The 23934-nt window shown below is 56.1% G+C and overlaps 1 protein-coding gene across 2 annotated transcripts in view; it reads left to right on the top strand.

Moving 5' to 3' along the window:
• SDK2 (sidekick cell adhesion molecule 2) overlaps window positions 1-23934 on the top strand; it is a 259234-nt gene that overhangs the window by 151978 nt on the left and 83322 nt on the right. For both annotated transcript variants that reach the window (XM_041725835.1, XM_041725834.1), the window contains exons 4-8: window positions 9079-9226; window positions 15103-15236; window positions 21538-21649; window positions 23226-23416; window positions 23567-23650. In XM_041725835.1, coding sequence (XP_041581769.1) covers window positions 9079-9226; window positions 15103-15236; window positions 21538-21649; window positions 23226-23416; window positions 23567-23650 — 669 coding nt within the window. The remainder of the gene's footprint in view (window positions 1-9078; window positions 9227-15102; window positions 15237-21537; window positions 21650-23225; window positions 23417-23566; window positions 23651-23934) is intronic.

Below are 23934 nucleotides of genomic sequence, written 5' to 3'. Positions count from 1 at the left end.
CCTGTTACCCATCCCCCAAAACTCCTTCCACGATCCTTGGGTGTGGGGATAGGTGAGACCTGGCCAAACCACCCCCACCCATAACCTCGCTCTTTCCCATCTGTTGCTGTGCTGGCGGTGCACACCATTCTCTCCTGTCCTTATCCTGCAAGGCTGGTGGGGAAGGGGACGAGGGTGGGGATGGGGTGTGAGGTGACCGCCTAAGCCACACAATGAGGACGTACCAGAGCAGGGCTTGAACCCACCACGGCCCAGATTCCAAAACACCCCCACTCACCACACTGCCCTCTAAGGTCAGGACGAGGTGAATCGAAATGAGAAGGGGCTGGGGAGGCAGGGGGATCCCCTGCTGAGGTCAGCACTCACATGGAACCAGGGGGTGCCCTGCACTGTAATATCCATGTCCAGACAGCGCTGCAAATGGATGCTGCGTCCAGCTGGGATAAACGTCATCTCACACCACGGGGTGCGGGTCATGCCCTCTTCTTGGCCGTCAGCAGAAATGAGCAGATGAAAATGCTCACAAGCAACTCCTGGGTTCTCTGGAGCCTAAAACATGCCCATGCCAAGGGGAGGGGGGGTCGGAAAGTGTGGTGTCCAGCCCCAGCCTGGGCACTGAATAGCTTGGGACCCTGGGGGCCTGGTGTGTGTGTGTGTGTGTATGTGTGTGCAGGGGGCAGGACAGAGGGAGAAGCGTGGCCTCTGTCCCCCTGGAAAGGGGAGCATGTGCCCCAGGATGCTTGGAAGAGACAGAGATCTGAGCCCACATGCCTCAGCAGATGCTAAAGGAGATAACAGCCGAGCTTCCAGAAGGATCCCTGCTCCCTCATAATGTGTGTGTGCGCTTCCTCCATGGGTCTGAGAGGCAGGAAGGCGTGTGGTATGAGCCACATCTCGAGATGGGGAAACTGAGGCTCAGAGAAGGCAGAGGGCAGCCCGAGGTGCACCACCAGCACTTCTGCCCCCAGCCCTCTCCTGCCCCGCGGGTATACCCCTGACCCGTCCCCCAGCCCCCCTCTCCCTAGCTGCGTGACCTTTGTACTTTGCTGCCTCTTCCCTGCGTGTGCAAATGAATGCTAACACGAGTGCCTACCTGGCCGGGCTGTCCCAGGAACCCAGATCATAAAGGGGTGCGGGCTTTCTTCGCTCCGTGAGCCCCAGCAGGGAAGGCGCCCTGGGATGCACGGTCACCACCTTGCAGGCACGCTCCTGCCCCCCTGCCTGTGCCCCAGGGCCGGTAACGGTGCCTCCCTACACCGTCCGCCCTGCACCCTCCGCTTCCCCAGCAGGGTGCCCCGCAGACCTCCTGCATCTGTCCACCTGTCTGTCCAGCCGTGTCTCCTACGCAGTCACCCAGCGACCCACGGGTCTAAGGCTAGGTGGGCCGGGGGCCTGCTTCTCCCCAGACCCCTCCGTGTGTCTCCTGGCGGGTTTCTGCCCCCTGGGAGGGCTGAAGGCTTTGGTGCTGGGGCTCCGGGCAGCCGGGGCCTGGGGATGCTGCTCTTCCAGGCGCCTCCTGGGGCCAGGACAGGCAGGACCCACCTCTGGCTCCCACCCCCGCCCCCTCTTCCCAAAGAGGGACTATGAATTGGGTTCTAACGAGAAATTAATAAGGCAGCTGTGCTAACAACTAATGATAATGGCAAAGTCGTTACAAAAAGATTCTTTACATGTTTTTAATTACAGCAATTACAGGGAAGTCAATAAAACATCCACCCCCTCCCCAGCTCCCTTTCGGCCGCACTCCCCGCCCCCGCCCCCCACCATCACCACCCAGTCTCCTCTTTGTTTTCTTAAAGTTGCCATAAATTTCTGGCTTGCGGCAAGCTGGCTGAACGGCCGAGGGGGATCGGAGAGCCTCCCTGGGTCAAGGAGCCTTCTTGGCTTCCACATCCACATCCACATCCTGTGGGCACCTCTGTGTTCCCCTCACCTGGGCAACATCCCCGACCACCACCACCACCGGAAGCCTGGCCTGCAGCCGCCTGTGCAAGATGCGACATGCAGGCATCAAGCCTGTTGTCAAGGTTGATGCCCAGAATGCCGCCAACAGGCTGGCCCGTTTTTCTTGATTCTTAACCTGAGTGTAAGTGAGCATTGAATGTGGGATATGTAGGGGCCGTGCTGCAGTTCTAGAGAACATTATTGTGTCTTCCGGAGCCCCAATTCCACCTGAATATGTAATTCGCTTGTGCAGCAACTGTTGCTGTGCACCCATGGCATGCCGAGCTCTGTTGCAGGCAGTGAGGACACAGGTGACAAAACCGGGACACACGTTCCTGCCCTCCGGAGAGTAGTAGGGTGCCATAAAAGTTAAAAGGTGAATATACTATAGGATACAGAACATAGAAGGCCTGTGGGGAACAATACGTGTTATAAGGACAAATGAAGCCAAGTAAGAGGAATGGAGGCTGGAGCAATGGTCCTATTTGATATAGTGGCTGAGAGAGGCCATCTGGGGGAGGTGACATTGAGCAGCAACTCAAAGGAAGCAAGAGAGTGAGTCACACAGACAGATAAGATCCTTCCAGCCAGGGAACAGCAAGTGCAAAGGCCCTGTGGTAGGTCTGGGTGTCTGAGGCCAGGGTAGCTGAAGCAAAGGGAACAAAGGAGAGAGAGTGGAAGGAGATGCGGCACTGGGGACAGATGGTGGCGCTGGAGAAATGGTCGGCACTTTTGATGCTACAGTGCAGTGGAAATACGCGTGGTTGGGGGACCAGACATGATCTGGTCGGAGGGAGAAGCACTGTTTCCCTAATAAACAAAAATATATAGACATAACCATGACATATATCTCATGTCCACCAGATTGGCAAAAAGCAGAGTCTAGCAAGACCCGAGAGTTGCCAGAAAGCCCCATCAGTGCTGGCGGGAGCGTGAAAAGTGCTAAATTGGTGCAGATTTGGAAACGCTTTGGCATTATCTGGTAAAATTAATGTGCCCTCGCCCTACAACCCCGCCGTGCCGCCCTTCCGCTCACGCTCTAGAGAGTCTCCTAGCCGAGCGCCCCAGAGAACCCACGCGAGACTGTTCTTAGGACGGCAAAACACTGAAAACAGACCCAACCTGCAGGCGCCCTGTGCTCCCTCGCCACGTGGACATGCACGCAGCTGTGACAATGACTCCACTACGTGTAAGCACGTAGCTGGAGCTCCAAAAACTATTTGCACAAAAAGAAGCAAATCACAGTAGGCGACGTGCAAGATAATTCTGGGTATAAAGGGCTTGGAACCAAAGCACATTAACCATAAATTGTTTAGGGGATGCGTGTCTATGGCAAACCTTAGGGAGGGGAAGCAGTGCAGTGCGTGGTTGCCACCGCATTCTGGGCGGGCGGCAGTCACCTCTGGAGAGGGAGGGGACGTGACGTGTGACGGGGGTGGGGGGGTGGACACCGGGTAGGGAGGGGCGAGGTTTGTTAGTGTTCCCTTCCCTAAACTGAGTGGTGGGTGTGTATGTGAGTGTTTGTTCTAGTTTTCTGCAAAATATACATATAATTATATTCACTCTTTTGTATGCATGACATATTTCACGACAAAAAAAAAAAAGTCTTGGAAATAAATAAAAGCAATGAATGTATTCCGAAGTGGGCTGCATACTTCACAAGACCTTTTAAGATGTAACAGAGACGTCAGGACTTGGAGGCCACTTCCAGCTGTGCCCCAGGCTTACACTCCTTTGGTCGTGGGGGATCCCGCCTGGAGAGGTGGATCGGCGCTGCGGGTGTAACTTGGCGTGTTAACAAGCGTGTTCCTCGGGGAGCAAGTGCGAACTCCCTTGTCTGTGTCCGCCTTCGCATGCGTGCGTCCTCCCAGGGGTTCCGGGGTCCCCAGGCGCTGCCAGCAGGTGGCCTCCCTCCTTCTGCACTGGCCGGCTCTCTGGCACTGGCCGGCTCTCTGGCACTGGCCAGCTCTCTGGCACTGACCAGCATGAGCAGGGGGGGGGGGGCACGACAGAGCCGGGCAGGGGTGGGGGCCTCCTCAGGCAGGTCCTGGAAGGCCACCTGACACGGAGCAGAGGAGAGGCTGGGAGGGTGCTGGGAGCCTGAGAGCCCGGGGGTGGGATGGAAGTGTGAGGAGAGCATCAACCACAGAACATGCGCCGAGACCAGCCGTGCCCTTCCTTCCATCCGTCTCACCGTTCCTACGGGCACACCTGTGCGCACCTGTGGCCCCACGTGTGGTCCTCCATCTCCTGCCCCCCTTTCCTCCCTCTGCCCTCTTCCCCATCCCTCCCTTCATTCCTCACTCCCTCCCTCTTACCCATTCCTCCGCTCATCCCTCCCTCCTCCCCATGCCTCCCTTTTCTCCATCCTTCCCTTATCCCTCCCTCCCTCTTCCCCATCCCTCCCTTCATTCCTCCCTCCCACCATCCCTCCCTCCATTCATCCATCTCCTCCTTCTTCCATCCCTCCCTCTTCATGCATCCCCCCATTTAGGCATTTCTTCCTCCATCTATCCATTCCTCTACTCATCCATCTATCCATTCATGCACTGAACAAACCCACTTCCCTGTCCTAGCCCTTCTGTCCTGTCTCTTGCCTTCACACGCTGTCTTCCCCCTGGACCATCAACCCCCTATACATACACACACATACACACTTAACTAACACCTACTCTTATTTATGTTTCTGCTGAGAAGAAGCCTCACCATCACCACCCCCAGTCTAAAGTAGGTCTCCTGCTGTTGCCTCTCACAGAAGAACCTCCTTCCTCCTTCCTAACGGTTGTCACATTTTGTCACTGAACATTTGTTTGTGGGTTGGTTTGCTTGTGCCTCTCTCCGTGAGCAGACTCTAAGCCCCGCAAGGGTAGGGACCAGGTCTTTCTTCATTACCTACCAAGACCAGCCGTGCCCTTTCTTCTATCCCTCTCACCATAGCTACGTACATACCTGCATACAGGTGTACAGCCACTCATCCTCCTGCCTGCCTTTCCTTTATCCATTCCCTCTTCCCTCCATTCATCCATCTCGTCCTCTCCTCTCCATCCCTCCATTCATCCATCTCATCCTCTGTTCTTCCATCCCTCCATTCATCCATCCCACAGCTGGGTCTCAGTAAGAGTCACTACATGAGCACATTGGGTGAGTTTAGAGAGAACTACTGTGTGCAGAGTACAGGGCCTGGTGCCTTCTAGGGATTTGCTAATGAGCACAACTACCTCTTGAAGCTTACAATATAGTAGGGAGAGATAAAGAACGAGCATGAAGCATGTTAATGCCAGGAATGAGTTATGAAAGGAGCAGAGAGGAAATGCGGGGGGGAGGGGGGGCAGGTTTGAATGCTGGCCCTGCCCAACCCTGACTGCTTAACGTTGGATAAGCCACTCTATCTCCATGAGCTTTAATTTCCTCACTGACGAAATGGAGCTAATAAAACTAGAGAGGGGAGAAAGAAACACTATTACCATGAAATTGCTTTAAATTGTTCAAATATATCTTCAGAGTTCTGTGAAAAGTTTTTTAAATAGATAAAAATTATTGTGAGAACTGAAATCAATGTGATTTATTGACGCAATTTTTTTATAGATGGAGCCAAGTAATGGAAATTAATAAACAACTGAAAATGTGTATTTATTAGAGTCGAGCTGGCTGTGGTAGCATGAGGATTACATGTCTGTGAAGTCCACCTGGAAAGAAAGCTGACATAGGGTCAGTGCTCAGCAGTCTCTGTTCTTTAATTCTGTTTGGTGGCAACGGGTAATCTTTGTTGAAGATGTCAGTGCTTAAAATAAGCTGTGAAAAATGCATACGATTCTAATGTTTTAATACTACAAACATTAGATACAATTTTTAACACTTTAATAGACTCTTTCAGTTTCTATGTCTGCATAACAGATTACCCCAAGTATAGTGCACAGTAATCATTTATTATGCTCACCAAGCGCGTGGGCCTTGGATCCAGACAGGGCATGGTAAGGATGGCTTGTCTCCTCTCCATATGATTGAGGTCTCTGCTAGAAAACTTAAAGGCTGGGGACTGAAATGATGTGAGGACTCACTCATGGGTTCACCTGTCCAGTGTGGGTGCTGGCTGTCATCTGGGTACCTCAGTTTCTCCTTTCATGGGCCCTCCTCATGTCGCTGTGGGTCAGGTTGAGCTTCCTTACAACATGGCAGCTGGATTCTGGACTGAGAAATGGATCCAGGTAGAAGCTACATCCTTTTGATGACCCAGTCTTGAAAGTTGTTTACTATCACTTCCAGCACATTCATAAAAAGAACATGTTGAAAGGGAGATAAATATTGATGCGGCCATCTTTGGAAAGATCCATCGTGACACACACATGTAGTGTCTTACATAATCCTGACTACAGCCTGTGAGGAAGGTGCTCTTCATAGCTCTCTTTTACAGAAGAGGAAATTAAAGCTCAGCAAGGTCAAAATTTTTGCCCAAGGTCATGCCTAATAAGTGACAGAGGTAGGATTTGAACTCAAGTCTCAGTGTCTCCAAAGCCATTACCATTACACTTACTGCCTGCCAAATGTAGAGCAAAGATGCCAATGGCACATTCTGTTTCTTGAGCTCCTTAGTTGGCTGGATCCCTCGGAGATGATGTTGAATCATGGCGCCTTGGTGAAAAATCTGGTGGCATTCTAGGCAGGGGCCCCACACAAGGACAGGACTGAGAGGAGGAGCAGGGTGTAGGTAATTCAACCAGGGCAGGAGGGCACATGATGTGGTGTGGGGGTTAAGACAGGAAGGGTTGGTTGGAGTCAGATTAGGGAGTGACCTTGAATCCAAGCAAGGCAATTTATACTTTCCTGGGACAATGAGGAGATCCCAAAGTTTCTGAGCAAGTCAGTGATAATGGCCATAAAAATTAATTAGGAAGAATATGGGAGATGAATGGGTTAGTCGGGGGAGCCAATGGAAACCATGGTGGGGAGTGGTCAGCACAGCTGGAGTAACAGGGGTAACAGGGTTCGCTTGGTGGTGGGCCTGCAGGAACTGGGGGGCTTGGTAAATGAGAGGGACATCCCAGAAGAAGAGTCAAAGCACTTTGTGGGGACAGAGAAGGGAAGCGAAGCACCACACAAGGCTCCAGGGATCTGAACCCAGTTGGTCCGGGCAGGTGCAGGTGGGAGCCCTTCATGGAATGAAGATAGCAAAAAGGAGGTAAGAAATATCAACATTTTCTGTTGGAAATTGAGTGTTGGGTGTTGGGAGCTCAGAAAAGAGCCAGAGAAGATGAGAGTCTTTGCAGAGGGACTGTAGTCAGAACCATTAGATTAGGCAAGGCCTCCACAGGGGCAGTGTGGCCAAGAAGAGAACTGAACCCAGGACTTTGGAAAACAGAAAGGATAGGCCCATGGTTCTCAAACATTGGCATGCGGCAGGATCCTAGAGAGAGCGAGTCAAGAGACCCAGGTGCATCGAAGCAGGGCCTTTCCGTGACCTGGGGAGGCCGGAAGGCTGGGAACAAATCTATGGGTTTACCAAGTTCCCAGGGGATTCTGAGACCCCCCTAGGTGCTAAGAGCCACTAACTTGAGTCCAGATGGTCGTTCTCAACCTTGGCTCGTGTTGAAACCACTGGAGCAGCTTTAGGAATACTCACATCTGAGTCCCACCCACTCCTCGAGAGGGACATCAAAGACCCCTCAGGGATTTCTCAGAGTTAGCCAGCCTGGGGAACTCCCAGTTGGAAGAGGGAGAAAAGGCAGTGGTATTCAAGGGGTTGCGAAATAACAGCAAAAGCAGCAGGAGACCAGATGGCTTGCGATGTGGACCCCCTGGGCTGGGGAGGGGACGGTATGCAATGGGACATGCAGCTAAGTTCTCGGTGGTCAGAACCCGATTGCACTTGGGAATTCTGATGGCCAGCTGACACCCCATACCAGTGGCATCAGAAGTCTGCAAGTGAGTTCTTGAATTTAGCATCAGTCCTTTTTTTTTTTTTTAACTTTATAGGTGATTCTAACTGTCACGTGGCCTAGTTGGAGACAGTGATGCTTATTGCACATGCATATGGACACACTTCACGGGGGGTCTGGTGAAGATGCAGGTTCTGATTCAATAGGTCTGAATTGAAGGGGGAGCTTGAGACTCTGCATTTCTACCAGGCACTTTGAGTAGCAAGGATGTACGTTACTGTTCAAAAGTCGTGACACCCAGGTGGCTCAGTGGTTGAGCATCTGCCGTTGGCTCAGGTTGGGATCCTGGGATCCTGGGATCGAGTACTGCATTGGGCTTCTTGCGGGGATCCTGCTTCTCCCCCTGCCTGTGCCTCTGCCTCTCTCTGTGTGTCTCTCATGAATAAATAAATAATCATAAAAAAAAAAAGTCATGACGTTCAGCGCAGACACCCCTTCCCATACCCTATGGTAACCCTCTGCTCCCAGAATCAAACCCCACCCTGATTCCAGCAGGCAGGAGGGCAACTAGAAGTTTCCTGCCTGCATCTCTCCCCTCGTGGCTGACATAGCAGAACTAGGATAAACGTTCCTTCCCCTCCTTATCTGCCAGCAGGGTAGGCATGTTTTTAAAAGAGCAATATGGTGTTTCCATTCACACATGCATGCAGCCTCATACACTTCCCACCCAAGGCAGAGGAGGGAAATCGTCTCCATGCCCGAGGAGCATCCAGGACCCCACCCTCCCCAGGGTACCCAGCCTGGCCTCCACCGGGAACAGAGGAAACCAGCCCCGACACGTGCCCTTCGCCTCACACCGAAACCCCGACTGCCCTGTAGGGCAGGGAAAAAGGACCAGCGCTGCCTGACCCCAGGCTCAGATCTGAGTTCCAATCCTGGCTCTACCCCTTCCTGGCCACGTGCCCTTGGAAGAGGTGAGGAACCTCTCTGAGCCTGTTGGGGCAGTCCTTTTTTCTTCGTAAAATGTGTGAAATAATGACCAGCCTCTTCATGGTTGCTGGATGAATCCACTGATTTCATGGATAGATGGATATAAACCCCAAAAGCAGCACAAAGCAGGGCATGTCGTAATGAGAGGGTCAGAGGGTGGGTGATGCGTGCTGGCCTCCTTCCCCACGGTCAGCCTGCCGCCGCCGCCGCCACCGCTCCCAGCTCAGGAGCCGGCCCATCTGACCCACACGTATGCTCTTCCCTCCCGCAGACATGGGGAGCTTCGAGGAAGGCGAGAAGCGCCAGAGCGTCTCCCACGGAGAAGCAGCTGTCATCAGCGCCCCACGCATCGCCAGCTTCCCACGGCCACAGGTGACCTGGTTCCGGGACGGCCGCAAGATCCCGCCCAGCAGCCGCATGTGAGGCCCTGCTCTGGAGGGGGACGCAGGGGGCTCGCCCTGGGAGAGGGGATGGGGGACCTCCCAGATGACGAGAGAAGGCTGGTTTGCAAGCAGGGGCGTTCTGGGAACGCTCATGGCAAGACTTGGAAGCACCACAGCTCGGTTCCCCTCTCTGGGGAACCCCAGGGCGTTGGCCCCACTCTCAGCTGGACAGTCCTCCTGCTTCCCAAAGCACTTAAACCCCCGACAGGCACCAACAGAAGCCATCCCCATCCGTGGGAGGGCGCTGGCATGTCCCCGGCAGGGTGGCCACCCGGGTGTTTCCCGTGTGGGGTGCGGGAGTGGCCGTGTGTGTTTTGGCTGCGGGGAGGCGGGGAGGCCAGGGGAGGCCCGGCAGGAAGAGAAACACATGGCCCTTTCAGCATTAACAAGGACCCCTCTGTGTGCCCAAGGCGTGGGTTGTGGCAGCCGGGCCTGTGGGCAGGACCCGTGGAGCCCACACCTCCACAGAGGGCGAGGGGCAGAGCGTTTCCTCCAGGGACACTCCCAGGCCCCCTGAGCCAGGCCGGCCCGGGGTCTGGAGCCAGCCCAAGCTCTCTGCTTTTGGACTCCGCCTCCCCCCTCCTCCCAGAAAGCAAGAAAGACCCCCTCTGTCCCCGTCTCCTCAGGCCACAGGTCAACGGTGGGTGGAGCCCATCCTGGTCTCTGTGGGAAGCGGGAGCCAAGGTGGACAGTTCTTGCCTTGGGGGACATGAAGTCAAGTGAGAGAAGCCTCACAAGAATAAGGTGCTAACACCCTGGCACCAACAGTGGCTGCCGTTCACTGAGGGGCCGCCGTGTCCCCGGACCTGAGCTGAGCACGCTACGCCATCCCCTCCACCAGGATCGGTGTGCACCTCCAAGCGAGAGACACCCCGGCTCGTTCCCCTTCCTCGTCCCAGAGTGTGCACTCACATAACATCCGCTGGATGACGGACCCTCACCACCATCCTAGGAGGTGGTTGCTCGGCCTCCACTTTACGGACAGTAAAGCACCCCGTCCCGGCCCCCCCAAAGTTTAACTACTTCCCCAAGTCTCACACAGCCAATTCCAGGCTTGCCGACTCCAGGGTCAGGGTCCTTCGTTCTGTCTTAGGTGGAAATTATGTGACAACAGGGACAAAGACCAGGAGAGAAGAAGGATAATAGTGATTGCACTTGTAGAGGATGGGCCCTGGAGCACTGCTTCTCAACCTGGCTACCCGTTAAAATCGTTTGTGGCCATTTAAGACGTGTTCTCTTTAGGTCCTACCCCCCGACACAGTCCGGTTTTGTTGAAATGGGGTGCACCCTGGCACGGGGAGTTTTTTAAAGCTCCCCTGTGATTCCAACCTGCAGCCACAGTTGAGAACCCCTGCCCTAGAATGTATCTGTTACCTACAGATACAGCGATGCTGCGTAACAAAAGCGCCCAGAGCCCTGAAGCAGGAAGCATTTCTATGTCCTATGAATCTCCAGATTGGGACCTTGGTGGGGCTCTCTGATTTGCCGGGGGGTCAGCTGGCTATTAACAAATTAGAATAACTGGGGGATTCAGCTCCACATGTGCCATCCCCAGCCAGTTAGCCCCGGCAGCTTCTGGCAATTGCAGAGGGGCAGAACGTGGGTTTGCCAAGCCTCTGCTAACATCCCGATGGTCAAAGCGAGGCACGTAGTAGAAGTCAGCCTCAGGGAGCAGGGGGTTTAACTCTGCCTCTTGAGCGGGAAGGCCCACGATGTCACATGGCAAAGGCTACAGAGCAAGGGAAGAATTAGAGCTCCCCACCTGCCCGCCCCGTCCACCTCCCAGGTTAACAGGTGGACGGACTCATGGTGTGTGCATCGGCTCAGGCTCCCTCACACCTCATGAAGGGCCAGTGAAGCCCGCAGAGCATGGGTTACCATGCACACAGACAGGTGCTCCACCCCCACCCCCACAGGGGCTGAGACAAGTGAGTCCTCAGCCCTCCCTAACGCCCTCCTCTGAGGTGACCGCACAGCTCCAGGTGTATCCGCGACGGCATCCTGCACGCCAGTCAGTTGGCAGAGGCTGCCTGGCACACTGTGTTGAGAAGGATGCTGAGGCCCCATCCAGGCTCAGGGGCGAGAGCAGCACCACCACGACAGTTCCGCAGTGGGCGCCGTGCCCGCGGGAGGGCCGGTGGGCGCTTCTCTCCTGCGTTCTCTGTGGTGGATGAAAGCCTCTCTCCATCCTCACTCCCACCACCCCTTGCCTAACACCTTGCCGCCCCCCCTTTTCTCGCTCCTGCCCTGTGTCCTCACCCCCACCCCCCGCCACTCCCAACAGCCTCTGGCACCACGACCGAATGATCTTGGCGTGCACACACATGCCCGTCTTTGTGGTCACGCCTGCCACCTTCCCACCCACTCCAGCACTCCAGCCAAACACGAGATAGGACGCCGTGGAGATTTTATCTCAGCAATTACAGCAGATTAATATTCATGGCTGAGAGGAGAGGTCCCTGGAAGCAAATTCTCCGGCGTCTGTTTGCCAGAGATACGTATCTGATGAGCGCTATCAGCCGGAGGGGTGTGCAGGGTGCTGACGGCGGGCGCTATCTCCAGAAGGCTGCTCTCGCTGCCGGGGCAGAGACGGCGATTAGCCACACTTCGCCCGTGCCCTGGCGCTTGTTGTTGAAAAGGAGACAAGATTCCTAACAAAGACACATGCTGGGGGCTTTGGGCAGCTTCTAGGATGATTTCTTTTCTTCTTAATTAAATTATCAATTGGGCCCCCGTGGACCCGAGGACTAAAAGGGGGCTGGCTTAATAGGAGTAGTGGATGGAAGGTGGGGGTGGGAGCCGGGCCAGTCAGAGAAGTGGGAAAGACCTAGTAGGTTGGAACCTCGAGTGTGGCTGGGAAATGAAACCCAGCTCCTACCCGAGAGTTGAACCCTGACCTCCATGCCCCGAAAGAATTCTACCAGCTTCTTTCAGAGTGGGTGAATCTGGGGTGCAGCAGGCCAGAAACAGCTCCGTGCACTTTATAAGTGAGGTATGGGGTCATTCCAGAACCTTCTATCGAGGGGATGGTCATCCTGTAGAAGGCTGGAAGTCCAGAAGCCTTCCTTTGTCACCTGCTGAGGGCAGAGGGAGGGCAGATCAAAGGCCATTAGTGCTTCCCGGTCCCTCTGGCACATTCAGAGGGACATCCCTGGCCCTGAGGGCCCCAATCCAGAGCACTCTCCTTATTTTTTTTTTAATTTTTATTTATTTATGATAGTCACAGAGAGAGAGAGAGAGGCAGAGACACAGGCAGAGGGAGAAGCAGGCTCCATGCACTGGGAGCCCGACGTGGGATTCGATCCCGGGTCTCCAGGATCGCGCCCTGGGCCAAAGGCAAGCGCCAAACCACTGCGCCACCCAGGGATCCCCGAGCACTCTCCTTATAGTGCTAGTGAAGGCAATGCCAGCTGCAGTTACAGACAGACACCCCAAGTCCCAGGGACCTAGCACCAGAGAAGTGTATTTCTTGCTCATTTATAGTCCCAGCAGAGGGGATCCCTAGGTGGCTCAGCAGTTTAGCCCCCGCCTTCAGCCCAGGGCATGATCCTGGAGTCCCGGGATCGAGTCCCACGTTGGGCTCCCTGCATGGAGCCTGCTTTTCCCTCTGCTTGTGTCTCTGCCTCTCTCTCTCTCTCTCTCTCTTTCTCTCATAAATAAATAAAATCTTTAAAAATAAAAATAAAGTCCCAGCAGAGGCGAGGCAAAGGAGGGACGCCCCTCCACAGTCATTCGGGGCCCCTGGCTGGTAGGAGCACTGCCATCCTCAACACTGGGCTTCAGAGTTGCCCTGCTCTGACAGAGGGGAGAACCTGGGAGCTATACAGGGGGGTCTTAGGGTCTGAGCCTGGATCCTCTGCCATAGGTCAGAAGCCCAGCCCCACTGCCCCATCTGGTCTCCCAACAACTTACGTCCCAGTAGAAGGGGAGCCTGAAACAGGTGGATGAACCACCACCCTCTGTGCCATCCCACCTAGGTCAGAGCATCTCCACCAGGGCACAGTCCACATTTGAGGCCCGAAAACTCATTGTTGCGCAGGCTGTCCAGTGCATTGTAGGGCACTTAGCAACATCCCTGAGCTCTACCCACGCGTTCCCGTGAGAGCCCCACGCTGTGATACCGGAACTTGTCCAGACGTTGTCAGATGTCCCCTGGATGATGAAGCCACCCTGATTGAAAACCACTGACCTAGAAGGATCCATCGTCATATAGACAGAGGGAAAGAAGAGATCAGGAGTGGGGTGGTGTGGGTCTTCTTGGTCAAGGAGAGAAAGAAAGTATTGAAGATGGGAACCCTCCCAGGAGGCAGGAGGGGGTTCAGGGCAGGCAGATGCACTGGGGAGCGGGACCAGGCCGTGCCCAGTGCACCCACCCCCCAGAGGCCTCATCCAGCGTGTTCCCTCAGTGTGGTGTTGGAGAGGATGGGGAGCTGCCGTCAAGTGGAGACCGAGGCTCAGCATGGAAGAGGCTGTGCTCCTTCGAGGCTGGGGCCAGAGCTCATTCTAGAACTGCCCCCGGCGCTTGACACAGCCCAGCCTTCCTCCCCGACCCTGGCCCACCCCACAAGCCACACTAAAGGACAAAAGACCCCTCTAGGAGACTTCCCTGTGGGGAAACCATACCTGTTCTTGTCCCATTTTAGCCCAACTTCATCCTACTTCCCATCAGCTCATTAGCTGGAGGGGGGTGGGGGGTTCCTCCAGGAAAAAAAAAATGAATATAGTTAGTGTACCCAAGAATTGGGGCAGGAGGGCTTTGCCTTCCTACTTCCCAGAGCCCCGCTGACATTGGGAGACTCGGCCCACAAACCTCCCCAAAACCAGGAGAGGGGACACCAGTGCAGCCCGGCTAGAGAGGCATTAGCAAGGATGTTTATTTGAGAGCCTGTTTAAAACTCTGTAACATTCACCTAATGGGAAAATTTGAAAAGAATTCAACTGGGTCTGTCCTTGTTAAACTAACATTAAGGATGTTTAACAGCTGTCTCGGGCACATCACATTAAAATCCGAGATAGACTTGACAAACTAATGGTTTTGTTTGTCATCGAGATGATGGGTGAGGGGGGAGCCGGGCAGAGCGGACGTGGGCTGTGCTCCTGACGCTGTGTCCCCCACATCGGATGGGGTCCCCAGCTGCCCCCTGCACCGCGAAGACCAGGGGCTGCGGGGCTGCAGGGTGGGACCCCAGCAGAGGGAACCTGCACCCCACTGCCCAGGGCCTGCCTCCTTCCTCTCAGCCCGCAGCCAGCCAGTCTCATCCTTGTTGATCAGCTTCAGGGAAGGTAGAAACTGACACCCTGGGAGGGGGTTGGGGGGAGCAATGAACCCCCTTCATCGGGGTTCTGGGCCACCTGTGGCTTTGGAATCAACCTGAGTAAATGTAGGATTAGGTTAAGGCATGGATTCTGGAAGCATCCTGCTTGTTTCTAAATTCTCGATCATTGCTCATCATTCATTCCTCATTCATTCATTCCAGTGAATGGCTTTCATTGGTGTCAGACCCTCCTGGTGCAGGGATGGTCACACACAGCATCGAAGCTGTCACTTGGGAGAGGACAGACGGCCGTGAGGGCTGGGGCACCCGGGGTCAGGCGTAGGGTGGGGGCCTGGACTCTTCGTGTGGATGGTCTCAGACCTCCGTGCATGTGCTGGACATGGGTAGGACCCCGGCACTGGCAGCATGTTGGGGTTCTCTGCAGACAAGACATGCTGAAGTTGAGGCAGGAAGTGGTCCCGGGAGCTGGACTGGAAGAGGGGTTCCGAGGGCCACCGGCTTCTTGTCCCCATGCCCATTGTCCGATGCTCGGGGCCCCTGGGCTCCCTGTCAGACAAATCCTTCTCCCCTTCGCAGAGCCATCACCCTGGAGAACACCCTCGTCATCCTGTCAACGGTGGCTCCCGACGCAGGCCGCTACTACGTACAGGCCGTTAATGACAAGAACGGTGATAACAAGACCAGCCAGCCCATCACTCTTGCCGTGGAGAGTAAGTAAGCGGCCGGGCCTGGGACGGATGGAGAAGCGCGTCATTAAATCTCGGGAACGGGGCTCCGGGGGGTCGTTGGGAAGATGGAATGGTGGCGGAAGGCGGGGGGAGGCTACGGTAGGGCAGCCGAGGGGCCTCCGAGGAATCGGATGGGGAGACCCAGCTGTGGGAGGGCGAGGGTGGAAGCAGGGAGGGAGCCGGGGGCTGGACCCCATTCCCAAGACAGATCTGAGACCCTGCATTGGGGGAGGGGACCCGCAGCTGGCCATCAGCAAGGCTGCCCGAGGCCCAGGGAGGCCATGGGAGGCAGGGGACAGTGTGTGTGTGTGTTACAGCCACCTCTGGGGCTCAGGTGCCCACAGGGAGAGCGTGCAGGGGCTGGGGGCTCGTCTCTAGAGGACCCCACACTCTGGAGAACAGTCTCCACTAGCTGGTACGTCCAAAGCTCTGCTGCTCCTCAGAGCCAGGCCGTCTCCACTCGTGGGAACCCAGGCTCCTGCCTGAAGATGCCCCCCTGCCCCTCCCAGAAACCACCTGGCGCCCAGGAAGAGATGGGCAAAGCTGTCCCCAGTGGCAGAGACCAGATGGTAGCAAATGAAAAGGGTTAGCTCTTCGGGTCTCCTTTGGCAAAGAGGAGGGATTTGTTCAGCCGGGACTGGAGGCAGGTGTCGGATCCCCTTTGGGGATGCTGGGAGGCCCTCCCTGGCCTGATCCTCGCCAGCCGGCCTGCAGCCCCTCTCCTCGCCGCCCCCCGTCCCTCTGCACTCCATCTGGGGGAGAGAGAAGGCAGGTGAGGTGGCTCCTGCGGCAGGCCCGGGCCCCGAAGCACAGAGTACGTGGGACCAGAGCTTGCGGCAGCCGCCAAACAACCCTGCAAGCTGGGGGAGCCAGATGTTTACGTCCCTTCACATCTGTACGGCTCCTGCTCCAAAAGCAAGTCTCATTTATCATCCGTGGTCACATGGGGACACAGCTGCCAGCCATAAGACAAAGGGTGCAGGTCTGCACGGGGCCTTCCCGTGTCCTTCCCTAGATCCCCGCCTCTGACTGCCAGCGTCTGGAGAGCCCAGAACGTTCCTCAGCCTTACCGCGTCCATTCCTGGGTTTTCTGAGCACCAGCAGAACCCCTTCCCACGTCCCTGGACCTCTGTGCTCCCAGGCCCCAGCTTCCAGGCGGCCTAGAAGGAAACCTGAGTGCACAGAGAAGGATCCTGACCTATCAGGGTCACACGTATAACCTCTGACATTGACCTGGGCCAGGGTGTCGGTCTGGTCTCCGTAGCCTGGGGCCCAGCCATGACGTGGGGCTGCTGTTTCTGTAGCGAAAGGAGCGTAATCATCAGAGAGAGACATTTCTCCCCCATATGTTCTCCAGTGATCAGAATACCCGGGGTCTGATAGAATTTAGTCACTGGGGAAGAGGCAATGTTCAGGGACTGAGTCAAGGCCAGGCATCTTCCTGGGTGACTCAGTTTACCCTGAGACCAGAGATTGGAGCCTCCCACTCTGCGCTCCTCGCCAGCACCCAACCTCCTCCTCGTGGGACTTAAGCCAGCGACTCCATGGGCTGACTGTGGGTGTCATCCCTGTCTGCTCCGTCTCAGCTCCCCACCCCAACCCTCCATCTGGCCCGAGGGAGGAGGGCAGGTCCATTCCAGACCCCCGTGGCCGCCCAAGCCTCCCCCGGCTTTCTGCTTCTCCCACCCCATCGCCCCTCACCTTCTGCTCTCACGAGGCGATTTGTACTGGATTAAGAGCAGAATCTGCTGATTTTCAGCTAATTTCTCCTCCCACGAGTGATTGCACTTCAAAACCCTGTTCATGTCACTGACACAAATCCCCCAGCCTGCCTGCCTGCCAGCCAATTTCCTAGGAGCAATTGCCACTTCACCCACCCCCAGCTCCATCCCCCTGCGCCCCCCCTCTGTTCCCCCCTCCTCACCCCTTCATCCCTCCTCTGCCCCGGGGCATTTCTGCTCTTCAGAAATGGAAACATCACGAGCAAAACCGGTGCCCACGTCGAGTTGGGCGCTGACCCCTACCCAGGGGTGACCCTGGTGACCCCACACAGACTGTCAAACCGGGACCGTGGCCCCCCACTCAGGCATCAGAGCCGCACTGTCCCGTAGAAATGTAATGGGAGCCGAGGGAGGAATTTAGGACTTGCCAATGGCTTCATTTTTTAAAAAAGGGAAAAAGCAACGGGAAATTAATTTTATTAATATATTTTATTTGCCCCAACATACCCAAAACATTACCATTTTAACATCACAATCGACAGAAAATACTAATAAGGTACGTTAACGCTGGGCTTCTTTTTTTGTACCGAGTCTTCGAAATCTCTGTGTGTTTTGTACTTGGAGCACATCTTCCCGTTGCTCAATTTTCATCTGAAATACGTGATCTGCATTTAGACCTCATCAAATTTACAGCTGGAAAGGTGATGTTGGATACCCACGTTGTTCTACACATACTTAAAAGTGGTCTAATAACTGATTTGGGGATCCGTTTTTAATTAAATGTAAATTAGATAAAATTAAATCCCATTAAATCAAAGGGGCGCCAGTCACATTTCAAGAGCTCGGAGCCACCTGTGGCTCGCACCCCCCCCCACCCCGTGTTGGATGCCTGCCTGCCCAGGAGAGGGGAGCAGCTACCTCCTGCCCCCCACAACACACACACACACACACACACACACACACACACCCTTGACCTGTGGTCCTGGCGGGTTGCAAGTCACATGGTCCTTAAACCTCTGTTTCCTGGTGCCTCCGGCCAAGTGTAGTTGGGAGGATTGGAAGAGGTGACCCGGGGAGAATGCATCGCAGCAGGTGTCCGTCCTGGTGCCTGTTCTCAGAATCATCCTGGGGCAGCAGGACCCGACCCTGCCCCTGCTGGAGAGCCCCTGTGCCTCCTAAGCCCTGGTCCGGTCCTCGGAGGCAGGAACTCCCGTGGAAGACACACCTCTCCTTGCCCTGATTCGCGTGTGATTTTCCTGGCTTGACCTTTGGGCCCCATTCACCCCACGGTCCAGAGCATGAGTCCAATGAGGCAGATGTCCTGCAATGCATCCCTGAGCATGGCCAGCGGTCCTCCTCACCCCAGCTGGTCACCTGAAGGCCTGGTGAGCAAGGAGCTGATAGCACAGGGTCCGTCCTGTCCCCCGCTCCAGTGTAGAGCACCTGTCAGTAAGGTGTGTCCTGCTTGGGGCCAAGTCCGCAGCACCCGGGGCCATCTCGACCTCCCCAGTCCACCTTGAGCTGTCGTCCTCTGCCTTCACATCACACCAAGAGCTTTCATTTCCAGAATAGGAGACTGGTGAGGTCAGGGGGAGACCAGGGAACTGGGGGTGGGGGTAGGAGGGAGGGAGAAGGGACACTGTCTGGTTCCCTTTAGGGGAGGACTGGGTGAGGCACAGTGTGGGTCAGAGGTCCTGGAGGCCGGAGAAGGGGATCCACAGAGCTAAATATGCTGAGCAGTCAGAGAACCAGAGTGGAGATAGGGGATGTGCACCCAGGAGGTCACGGGTGACGGGGAGGAGAATGGGTGCATGAGGGCTGCGGGGAGGGGAGCGGGGGTGCAGGTGGCAGCCAGAAGGGAAATCTGTTTCCTTCTGTGCCTGAGCAAGGGCTGAGCCAGGGAGATGATTTGGGGTGTGGTTAATGGCATGGGTTTGCATCCCCGGAGATCTGGTCCCATTCCTGGTTTGGTCCCTCATTAGCGACTGTCACTGGAAACTAAGCTACTTCACGTCTCTGGCTTTCTCAGCTTTCTCATGTGTAAATTGGGGATGACAATATCGACCTGCCCCTGGTGGCCCATTGTGACCTTCCCCTCCTGGTTGCGTCCGGGTCCATCACGTGGTTTGGGCGGGTTGAGGGTGGAAGACCAGGAAGTCGTCCCCAAGCACAGGCAGGTAAACCCCAAGGGGACAGACTGTCATTTAATTAGGACCTACTGTGTGCCCCGAGACCAGCCACCTCTGCTGAGACCCTTCTTCCCAGCATCCCCCCCATCAGCGCTAAACCCCCAGGATGGCTGGCATAGAGCAAGGGGTAGAAGCAGGTCCCCCCACCCCAGGCCTTCCTTCACTGGGACAGGGATCCCCAGCTGCAGCTGGTCCCTCCCCTCAGGCCCCAGGGCCGCTGCCAGGACCTCTAGGGTCCCCGGGTGGGTGTCAGTCCCTGCTCAGCCCTGTTTGTCCACAGGTTGCCCTGAGACCCTGGGGCGGCCCTCCTATCTTTAAACTCCAAGGGCTCGGTTTACCTGGCTCCTCAGTGGGGGGCGCCGCTCGGGCTCTAACTGTCTCTTCTCCTCCTCTTGCCCCATTAATCTGGGCCGTGGTACCTGCACGCCCGGGCGTGTAATAAACAACTTAGAGCACACTTTTATGGATTCAGCTATATCAGCAGCTTTCAATCCGATCGCTCTTTATGGCACCTACATGAGGCTTTTATATTGTTGCAATTATTTTACTTTATATGCTTCCTTTCTTCCCCCTTCATTTTACTTTATTTTTTACATTTTATTCCCTTTTCTAGCAAAGCCTGGAGTCCAGGCGGGAAAACCTGCCCAGGGCTGACCAGCGCGGCCCAGAGCAGCAGCAGGACCGCAACATGCTGTCCCCATTAAGAATGTCCCTGTCCTGTCCACCACCCCCCACCCCACCCCAACCAGGGCTGTGCAGGTCATTATATCTGCCACCTCCAGAGCCTCCTGGGAAGGAGCCAACTGGATGGATTTTTTGCAAGAGAAAAGCCCTCTGTGGTTGTACTTTCAGGAGCCATGGGGCAGGTGCACAGAGAATATTGGAGTTTCTGCCAATATTGGGCCTGCGCCGACCCACAAAGATGAGAGTCTGGCCACTTCTTGAGGAAACTCAAAAAATACAAGAGGCAAAGCTACTGCCTCTCTAAGAAGAGTTCGGGGTCTTGTGTCTATAAAGCCCGCTCGTGATAACGTTCTCTCAGGATCGCCAATCCTGAAGCTGTGCCGGGGAAAGCTCTGGGTCCGTTCACCTCGCAAACCTACGTGAGCCCCTACTGTGTGCCCCACACCTGTCCTGTGCTGGAGAAGGAGGCGTGAGCCAGGCTGTCTTAGCTCGGGCTGCGGTAACAGGTTCCCCGCCCCCCCGGGGATGGGGAACACGCAACGACCTCTCAGCTGGGGAAGTCCAAGGTCAAGGGATCAGCACCACTGAGTTGTGCTGAGGCCTCTCCTCCTGACTTGCACACAGCCGCCTCCTCGCTGCGTCCTCGAGTGGCAGAGACAGAGCTCTGGTGTCTCTTTCTCTTCCGATCAGGGCACCAGCCCTGTTGGGTTAAGGCCCCACCCTTATGACCTCATTTAAGCTGATGGCCGAGGAAAGACCCCCATCTCCAGATACAGCCACATGGGGGTTAGGGCTTCAACAGATGGATTTGGAGGGGACATAATGCAGCCCAAAGCAAGGATCTGTGAGGTTCCTGACCCGGGGAATGTATTAGCTTCCTTGGGCTGCTGTCACAAAGGTCTACACCTTGGGCGGCTCGTGACAATGGAAATGTACTCTGACAGTTTTACAGGCCAGATGTCTGAAATCAAGGTGTCGGCAGGCTTGTGCACGCTTGGAAAGGTCTAGGGGAGGATCCTCCTTGCCTCTCAGCTTCTGGTGGTGGCCGGCAATCCTTTGCATTCCTTGCCTTGGAGATAGAGGACTCCAGTCTCTGCCTCCATGCTCAACTGGCCTCCCTCCCCCTGCCATAAGTTCATGTGTCTGTGTCTGTGCCACATTTCACTCTTGTAAGGACACATTGTATGGGATGTCACCCCCCCCCCCCCATACAGAAGGACTTCATTTTAACTTGATCACACCTGCAGAGACTCTATTTCCAAATAAGGTCACATCCACATCTACCATGGATGTGAATTGGGGGGATTACTATTTGACCCAGTACAGGGGGTCTGCATTCAGGTGGAAGAGGTGGCAAGGAGGGAAGGATTTTGAAGGCAAAGACAGGACAAGGGGCTGAGGGGGAGGAGATGTTGTATGACAGGAAGCGGGGAGGGCTCTGGAGGTCTCCAGTGGGCACTTCCTGGACACCAGGGATATGCATGAACAGAGGAGGAGAGGTGAGAGGGACCCGAGGGTCACACCTGCAGGTTCGGCTCTAGCACTGCTTGGGTGGCTGCCCCAAGGTCACCTGCCCCACTCCATGAGGGCAAAAGTCTCCTGTGGCATCAGCCTCTAATAGGGGCCGGACAGAGGATTGGGACAGGATTCCCAACCTCTGTCTCCAGCTAACCCCTGACCTCTCCCCAGATGTTGGGGGGCCTGCCGACCCCATCGCCCCAACCATCATCATTCCTCCCAAGAACACCAGCGTGGTGGCCGGGACCTCGGAGGTGACCATGGAGTGTGTGGCCAATGCCAGGTGGGTAGTGCTTCCCCCGCCACCCCGTTCCCCTTCACCCTTAACTCCAGCCGGTGCTCCTGACCTGTGGGCTCCAAGAGGACCAGCCTGAGTTCAGGAAGGTCTGGAGGTGTCACAGGAGGACCCAGGAAAGGAGGTGGAGCATTTACCCTGGAGGAGGGGTGACGAGTGTACCTACTGGCTAATGCCAGAGGGTTGTTGGATACGATCCAGGCTGGCTCATTCTTGAGGCCCGAGAGGAGAGACCAGGTCCCGGTGGAAGTTACAAGGCAGCAGATCTCAGCCCAGGATAGTGATGCCTCACTTGTAGCCCTGAGAGTGACCTGGAAGGGGCCGGTGTCACTCTTGCACGCAGGCACCTGTGACAGGGACGCCAGGCAGGGAGATGATTCACGTGGGGGACTTGGCAGGAGGGCAGACCTGGGGTCGGGCACAATTGCAACCCCTTCCTGGCCATGTGCCACCCTCCCTTCTCTCATGCAGGAAACAAACAATTAAATACACAGGTAAATAAAACACTCACGGCACTGCAGGCCACATCACGTGTGGGTGCTGAGCTGCGCTTCCCATGCAATTTCTGTTCCTCCGACGACTACCCCGAAGCCCAGAGAGGGCAAGCAGGTGACCCAGCTGGCCAACAGCAGGGTGGCAATAGAACAGGCCACCCTCGAGATCCAGGCCCGTTGCCATGCTCTGGGCCTCAGTCTCCTCAGCTGTAAAATGGGAATGATTGGAGCACCCACTTCCCCAGTAAGGCAGGTAGGGCGAGTACGGAACCCACCTTGGAGTACACAAGAAAGGTGCTAGGATGTGATGGGTGTGGGGGTCAGACCAAGGGCTCTGAGGCTGTTGAAGGTTCCTGGAAAGGTGTCCTGTCTCAGCTGTGAAAGACCGAAGTGTGAGGCAGGCTAAGGACGCAGAGACGACCCGCAGCCGAGAACCTGCCTCACATCACAGGAGCCAGTGTTGCCCACACTTCCTTGACCACGGGACCCTTTCCATGGGACCCTCTGCACACCCTGTAAGCTAGCACAGACCCCCCCACCCACCCCCGGGATCCGCCAGGTGCTAACCGGGAGAGCAGGCCAAGGCCGATCTGGGTGGGGATCTTGAGCGCCAGGGTTGGGGATGGGGTGCCCAACTCACCCTCTGGCGAAGTCGAGAGCAGGTATGTCCTTCTGCCTGCCTTGCCCTCTCCAAACCCTGGGTGTTTCTCTCCTGCTCCTCCTCGTCCTGTCGCCCGGTCTCTGTCCCTGTCCTGCCCGCTGGCTCCAGTTTGGATGTGGGGCCGCCCCAGGGCACAGAAGAGTGAGACACCCAGCTCTGGGGCCTCCGGTTCCGACCATGCACCCAGTCAGTGCCGGGCTGTGCTCCAGGTGCTCCCCTGAGCTAGAGCATCCACCATCCCCACAACCCCCCTGGAGGCACACATGTCCCGTTTCGTAGACAAGGAAACTGAGAAGTGGTGGGGGCTGGGGCCCTGGGCCCGCACTCCCACCCACCCCCCCCCCAGCCCTGGCCCTCGGGCCTCTCGGGGTCCCTGGGGCTGAGACCCTGCCTCCCTCACGCCCTCCAGGCCCCTGATCAAGCTGTACATCATTTGGAAGAAAGACGGGGTGCCGCTGTCGGCCGGCATCAGCGACTACAACCGCCGGCTGACCATCCCCAGCCCCACGGGCAGCGACGCTGGCTACTACGAGTGCGAGGCTGTCCTGCGCAGCAGCAGCGTCCCCTCGGTCGTCCGTGGAGCCTACTTGTCTGTGCTGGGTGAGATGGGGCAGGGCTGCCGGGGTCTCCCCCCCCGCCCCTCCAGGGCTGAGGGCAGTATGGCCAGAGCCTTCTGAAGGGTGACCCGAGCAGTGGCTGTCTCAAAAGGAGCATGGCTCTGAGCCCCTCCCCTGGTCCTTCCTCCTGCAGAACCGCCTCAGTTTGTCAAGGAGCCTGAGAGACACATCACGGCGGAGATGGAGAAAGTGGTGGACATTCCCTGTCGGGCCAAAGGTAACCAGCAGCGTGGTCAGAGGGGAACAAGGACCCCGCCACCGCCCTCCCCAGACCTTCAGCCCCTGCCTGTCCCTGTCACAAACTCTTCTAAATTCCACTCCCTCCTCCGGGCAGCATCACCGAGCAGGGATCCTGTCTGGCTGTGGGAAGACACCCCAGGAAACAAACAGGCCAAATTACCATAATCTCAGGACTTGAAATCGACCCACGTCACCATAACTTGGGGGTGACAAATGAATCCAAATTACCGTAATTTCAGGATAGGTGACAGACTGAAATGG

The sequence above is a fragment of the Vulpes lagopus genome, chromosome 12, assembly GCF_018345385.1.
Source record: "Vulpes lagopus strain Blue_001 chromosome 12, ASM1834538v1, whole genome shotgun sequence".
Taxonomy (NCBI): domain Eukaryota; kingdom Metazoa; phylum Chordata; class Mammalia; order Carnivora; family Canidae; genus Vulpes; species Vulpes lagopus.
The sequence above is the reverse complement of the archived record's forward strand: the minus strand, read 5'-3'. Positions and strand labels throughout refer to the sequence as shown.